Source organism: Pinus tabuliformis, chromosome 4_1 (assembly GCF_031772625.1).
Source record: "Pinus tabuliformis cultivar Carrire ecotype Pingquan chromosome 4_1, CPIR1, whole genome shotgun sequence".
Classification (NCBI taxonomy): Eukaryota; Viridiplantae; Streptophyta; class Pinopsida; order Pinales; family Pinaceae; genus Pinus; species Pinus tabuliformis.
This window is the reverse complement of record NC_142303.1, coordinates 571,590,772-571,598,128: the sequence shown is the minus strand read 5'-3', so window position 1 is coordinate 571,598,128 and position 7,357 is coordinate 571,590,772. Positions and strand designations below refer to the sequence as shown.

The following is a 7,357-nucleotide window of genomic DNA, read 5'->3' as shown; positions in this document are numbered from 1 at the left end:
TAGATGTGTGCCAAGAAAGGCAAGGATTGGCGACACTTGGAAAGACCTTACCCTTGTTGGTGGCACATGGAAGGTTCGGATTCCAAATTCCCCTTGAGGAAGAGATGCTCAATGAAGGGCCTCGATTATGGGATTAAAACGGATTTTTATAAACCCACGTTTTCTTCGGATTCATTATTTACCTAGATGCCACAACACAACCAAGTTTATGTAAAGTTTTTATTCAATATGTGCCAATTTTTATTAAATTGTTGTTGTTATATATATATAGATTGTTCAATAGTCTATTAAGTTGGGTGATTTTAAGTTGTGATTTTTGAGATAATTGTATGCTTAACTTTTGGTTTAATAAATTTGATACTCAAGGTCATCTAATTCGCAAAAATCACTTATTAATCATACTTGAGCCACACTAGCCTTTAACATGACTATATTTTTTGCCACAGAGTCTAAGATGTAAAAATTACTTAGGGATCACACTCGGGCCACAGCGGCCCTTAACATGACTAGATTTTTGCCCACAAAATTTCCAACCAATAACATTCACATCACAGAGTGCCTTAACAATACACCCTATCACAATATATTCTACAATACACCCTATCAACATATAGTATACCCGTTAATTAATATTATAATTAATTAACTGGGTGTTAAATATAGGTAGTGATCAGGGTCTTAGATAGGTAGTGATCGGGTAATTTGTTAAGGCACTCCTTGATGTGAAGTCATCGGTTCAATTCCGCGACCCAATGGGGTAATATATTAGGCAAGATGAAGATGTAGTCTTGCGAAGCTTAAAAAAAGTCCCAAAATTTTCCTAAATAACATAGAGAATAAATTAGATATTAAACCCATAAAATAAGAAAGTAATAAACTAATTGTACTCGACCATGATCACCACAAAAGAGCCTTACACCTTAAGAAGAACAAAAAAATGAAGACACATTAGAACTAGTTAAAGAGCATTTAAAGACAAAATCTTAAATTCAAACAACTTATCTCACCGAAGCGATAAGGGTAGGAAATATAATTGAGCATAAACATAGACTAATCCGTGTCAAGGTTAATTGTAATGACTATAAGTTAGATATACTTAGGAAATCCCCAAGCCTAAAAGGAACGAGAATATTTATAAATGAAGATTTCATTCCAGAAGACCAAGTTGAACTTAGGAAAGAAGTACAAAAGGTCAAGGAGGCAAGAAAAGAATGGAAATGGGCAATCATTGGGAATATAAAAGTTATTATTAGAGATAGAGTTCCAAACACGAGAGATAAATAGGGAATAACATCACTCTCGATCCTCTTCTAGAATTGTCATGGTTTTCCATGGTGTAAAGGTCCTACGTTAAGTTGGATCCCAAGTGATATTGATCTTATTCTTTTATTTGAAACTTGGGAGCATGATGAACCTAGGGTCCCTCGCCTTGACGGGTTCACTTTTTGGTCTGCCTAGAATAAGAAATCATCCACGAGAGGTTTTGGTTGTAAAGCCTTTTATATTAGGGACATTGTTTCCTCTCACATCACACTTCATAAAACTGACCCCCTCAATCTGTACATTTGGATCGAGATCTCTAATTCTACAACCAATAGGATCTTTCTTCCAATCTTCTATTTCACCCCTATCATCTCTACATCCTGTAAGAAAAAGAACCTAGATATGAATTGTCCTTTCAATACCTTAGAAAAAGACATCTATAACCTAAGGAATGAAGGAAATATCCTTTTGCTTGGGGACTTTAATGCTCGAACTACTACTAACCATGCTATTATGTTAAGTAACAACTCTAACCTCAACCCCTTGTGGCTTGATGATGATGGGAACTTAGCTAATAGATTTAAGAGAAAATTTGAAGACATAATCGAGAACTTATTCAGTACCGAGCTCCTCAAACTTTGTAGTTCCCAGGACCTAATAATTTGTAATGGTATCAATAAATGGCCTCTCTCTGATCAGATGACCTATTTCCATGGGTTGGGTAGCAGCGTCGTGGATTATGTGATTTCTGACATCCATGTCCTCAACCATATTACAAACTTTGAGCTTCTTAACAGGTACGAGACTAACTCTAACCACAGGCCTTTGTTTTTATCCCTCAATCTTGTTATGCATACCACCCACATGGGGGAGAACAGTGAAAGAAAAAGTCGCATTCACTTCCATAGAATTAACGTCGACATTTTCTTAAGGGATTTGGAAAGGGATTTAGGCTCCCTGACTTATAATAACTACATTGATCAAATCTATTACCATTTTACTACTACCATTTCCACCACCATTAGCAAATTCTCTACCAAGGCTTCATATAAGAAAAATAATATAACTTCCAATCCTTAGTATGACAAAGGATGTAAAATTGTTAGGAAAGCAATCAGAGATACCCCTAATGAAAGCATTAAGCTCCAGAATATAAGTATATACAAAGCTCTCATTAAGAGGAAGAAAATGTCATATATTAATAAGAGACAAGATTATCTTCTCCACCTTTCTAAAGTTGCACCCAGAAAGCTTTGGCAGAATGTGCTTGTTCATAAAACTAAAGATAATCATTCTAACCCCCTAGAAAATTGGGATAACCATCATAAGAAGTTGTAAGACTCTCTGAACACCATGGGAACCATCTTAAACACTCCTATTAAGGATGATATTTTTTCTCTGGAAGATGTTGAGTCTCGGATTAATAAGCTCGCTAATGGGAAAGCCAAAGATATTGAAGGTTACCAAGCTGATATCTTCAAAATGGGAAAATCTATCATCATTCCTCATCTCCACAAGATTCTCAATTTGGCTATAAAGCATGGTTTCCGTAAGCTTTGGACGCAAAGCCTTATTGTGCCTATCTCAAAAAATGGGGACAAAAGTGTCCCTTCTAAATACAAAACCATTATGATTAGCCACATCCTAGCCAAGCTTTATGGGCTCATTTTGGAAAAAAATGCTTAGCCTTTGGCTTGAGAACCAAGGTAAAAGAGCTAAAGGGAAAGTTGGTTTTAGGAGACATGACTCAACCATCGACCACCTTATCACCCTTAGGATCATCGCAAAGGAATGTCGTAATAGTAAAATTGATCTCTTATGTTGTTTTGTGGACTTTAGAAAAGCTTTCGACATTGTCCCCCGAGATAAGCTCTAGGAGAGGCTTGAAGAGATCACGGTTCCTCCTAAACTGAGGATTGTTGTGATTCGCCTCTATGAGACTGTCATTTCCAAGCTTAAGACTAATGAAGGGTGGTCTAAAGATATTAAATGTAATATCAGGGTTAAACAAGGTTGTACCCTTTCCCCTACCCTTTTTGGTATTTATGTCAATAAACTTGAGGAGTGTCTAGAAACTACGGGCTGCAAAGGCACCGAGCTTGCTGGTATTATCATTACTCTTCTCCTTTATGTTGATGATACTGTTCTTCTTGCAAGGGGCCATGATGACCTAGACAAGTAGCTTAAGACTCTTCATATCTACTGCTCCAAGATGGGTATGGAAATTAATACCGACAAGACTAAAGTCGTGATCATTAAATCCAAAAATATCACCCCTGGTAGTTTCGTTTATGATAACCATGTCGATCTTTACATTTGGAGTAAATAACAATTTCGCTTTGAGACTCTCATCACCCTTGTTATCTTATACAAATGTGAAGTTTGGGTGTGCAGTATATCTAGGGAGTTATGGAGAAAGATTGAGATGATCCAAAAGCAGTTCATAACCTATAACCTCAAGATCAAGGAAAATACTCCCTACCATATCCCCTTGATCGAAGTTGGCTTGTACCCCATTGAAAGTGTGGCTATGTTTAGATATCTGATGTATAAGAAGAAGCTTCACAATATAGAATCCAAGAGGCTCTCAAAAATTTCTTTTAACCTTAGCATTAGGATGCTCAACCTTGGCTCAACCTTTGGGGGCTTAAGGAGGATATGATCATGTGAAACAAGGACACTATCAAAGATACTATTACCTCCAGTTTTAAGGACAAGATGTGGGATGCTAACGAGTTGGAGGGTAATAGGAATCTAAGGTATTATAAGGAGGTGATCAACCCCACCCTTGATAACTAGAAGTATCTCTCTATGTTGACTAGCACTAAGAAGAAAATGAACATCAATAGGATTAGAACTAACTCTAATGAGCTGCGGAGTGAGACCTGGTGGTGGTCTACTCCCAAGACTCCATGGGACGATAAAATTTGTCAGATTTGTGATACTAAGAAGGTAGAAGATGAAAAGCACTTCGTTTTAGATTGCCGGACTCTTGCCCACATCCGCTCTCAACTCCCTATCAATAGCCACACCTCCAATCTTCTTGATTTATTAAACCAACCCAACTATAGCAATCTTGGAACGCTTCTTTCCCTGTGCCTTGATCACATAAACAAGATTTTGAAGAATGACAATTAGACTTTCTTTTCTTGAGGTTCAGTAGACCACATTAGTTTTAGTAGACGTTAATCATTATCATCATCTTCAATATTATTTTAATTATATTTATAAAATTAATTTAATATTTTATAAAATTAAAAAATTAAATTAAATAACTTTAATTCTTTAAAAATATTTTTTAAACGCATATTTTTTTTTTAAATCACCTATAATTTCTTTTTAAAATCAGCTGGTTAAAATACTGCCATATATTTTAACATCTTCTGGATTTTAGCGACGTCATCAGTACGACTAGAAATATTTTGAAATATTTTGCGTTGTACACATTGTGTTCTCGAAGCGAACTTTCAATTCCTAAAAATTCTTCGGCTACAAAAAGACCAAAAGGACGTGTGAAATTTTTTAGGTTAATATACATAGGTTTAACCTTTTTTGTAAAAGGACAAATGTGTTTTAATTTAAAAGTAATTAATAAATATTTTATTTTTATACCGTTTCAATTAATCTTTCATTAATAGTATCCAATAATATGATTATATATATATATATTAAGATGTATATTATTTAATATTTATGTTGGTAGGATATAAATATTAAATTTAAGTTTTTGTGATCTATATTTTGATTAATAGAAGTATTTTCAGAAAAAATTACATAAAAAAATTTAATGGACACATTTCGAACCAACAAGTGTAGTTCATCATAAATACAAGATGATGAACCACCCTAGTTGATTCTAAATAAGTCCACCAAATTTTTTTCATATAATTTCTTTGAAAAATATTTCAAATACTCAAGATACAAATACTTTTCATTCTGCCTCAAATACTTTTCATTCTACCTTTATTAAAATAATTTGATTTAATTAAAAATATAAATACCACTCTAGTTCACCATAATGATTGCGGAGTAACGTCATGATCCAAAATAATTTTGCATCCCACTCTCAAAAGATTAGAATGTCCATTCCCATACGTTTCTGAAACGCTAAAGACAAACAACAATCTATACTCGATCCTTTATTGTGCTCTCACTACACTCGACTCAATTCGCTAAAATATCTTTAAAGTGAGACTCACACAGCTGTGTCCTTGATGCCCAGTACAATCGACGACTTAAACGCTGTAGTTGCTTCCCGGATCCTTCTGGAACCACTGACTTCGAACTTGCACTACAATTTCCGGGGACTTGCACCGCCACTAATGTTGAGCTTATTTATTTCGCTCATTGAAGCCACTTTGTCCTCATCCAAAGACTTTTGGAACGCAGAAAAAGATCACTGAAGGTCCGATAGTTTAATTTTATCTGGTAGGATTATACTACAGGCAGGTCGGTATTCTCCAATCGGCTATCGAAATGAAGGTATATTTATATCAATTAATCTTTTGCAGATTCGTGTTAGGGTTACTGATTTGAAATATTTTATATCAAATTCATGGTTAACCATAATTTGGATTTGCAGAAAATAGTGTTGAAATCGACTATGGAAGACGAGAGAAGCAAGAGAAGAGCCATGAAGGCCGTTGCAGAAACCGGAGGCACGAATCTGCATTGCCTGCTTCCGCCACAATATTTTATTACCATTTACAATATATTTAGGTATATGATTTACGCTTACTAATGTTGCCCATGTTCTGTTTCAGTGGTCTCCATTTCTGTGGACATGAAAGAGGGAAAGATAACTGTGGTTGGAGAAGCAGATCCTGTGTGGCTCGCAACAAAGCTGAGGAAAATAGGGTTCAGGGCAGAGTTAGTAAGCGTGGGTCCTGCCAAAGAAGAAAAGAAGGAAGACAAAAAGAGCTGATAATTTGTTAACAGCTTCAAGCCCAATCCTATGTTTTATATAATTCTCATAGCCAGAGTCTGGTAGGCACCTCTCATTTTATGGTGAGAGTTGGGTTTTAAAGGTGTATGTAGGATATTTTATTGGTTAAGTTTTATATATTTCTCACCACCACAGGGACTTGCGCTCAAAAGGTGTATACATATATTTCCATTTTGTGAAAAAAAACGGAATTTGGCATTTCAGTGATCTCTCCTCTGAGATTGGTCCTTTCAAATTTCTTAGACTAATTCCTGACATATTAATATCGAATCAAATTTGCATTGTACAGCTTCCCGGGTGTATGATACAGTTGAAATCAGGCAACGGGCCGTCAAAAGGACCCACCAAATAACATCATATTGTATGGCTTGCAGTGAAGCGTAGCTTTTTAAAAGTTAAAATTCATTGATGTTTCAGTATGTTACTTTGTAAAGATAAATATATCGAAGATTAGGTATATTCGTGTTTCGTTATAATGGGCATGAATGAATAGCATATAGTTTTTAACGGTCTGTTCTCATATAAATATTGAGAAATGTGATAGCTTCCCATAATGCTATTATTTGGATTTTGTGGGATATTGTAAGAAAACATAGAATTGGAAATTTTGATTCTTTTGGAACTCAATTAACTAGATTTCGTTCCAGCATATTCCCCGTTCCAGGAACGCCTAGGTTGATATCCTCTCAAAGGATGGTCTTCGCATGCCGCCAGGTCTGTGCTCATTAACAGTCATGCATGATGGTATCTCTTTCCTCATTCAGGATTTCAGTATCAATGGAATGTGACTCTCATCCACGGCAAGGCTGCGAGCTCACTGAGCTTCTGTCTCTATATGAATGTGTATTATCATGTAATCCTTAGTTTGTTTTTTGGTTCTTCTGGGGCAAAATGTTTTTGTATCAAATAGGATATGTAGATATGGTTATGTTTCTGTTTTAGATTTTGATGAACTGGAAAAATCTGTCCTTATATATAGTATCTGTTTCTGGGCATCTCTTTTGCCCTTAAAAATTTGCTATCTTTATATTTTCTTAATATAAATCCCTGCTGGTTTTTTTGGTATGGAAAAAAAAGGTGCTGAGCAAATACCGTGCATCAAATTCATATAATACTTGTTGGGTTGAGAAAAGTTTGCACATCACATCC

At 35.4% G+C, this 7,357-nt stretch overlaps 1 protein-coding gene across 1 annotated transcript; it reads left to right on the top strand.

The window, feature by feature from the left end:
* The first annotated feature begins 5,611 nt into the window (after nucleotides 1-5,611).
* On the top strand, nucleotides 5,612-6,337 carry LOC149177194 (heavy metal-associated isoprenylated plant protein 39-like). Its single transcript, XM_089423334.1, has 3 exons — nucleotides 5,612-5,745; nucleotides 5,846-5,921; nucleotides 6,027-6,337. Exons 1-3 carry the CDS (start codon nucleotides 5,740-5,742, stop codon nucleotides 6,185-6,187), a joined length of 243 nt encoding a protein of 80 aa, XP_089279460.1. The 5' UTR covers nucleotides 5,612-5,739; the 3' UTR covers nucleotides 6,188-6,337.
* The last annotated feature ends 1,020 nt before the right edge of the window (nucleotides 6,338-7,357 follow it).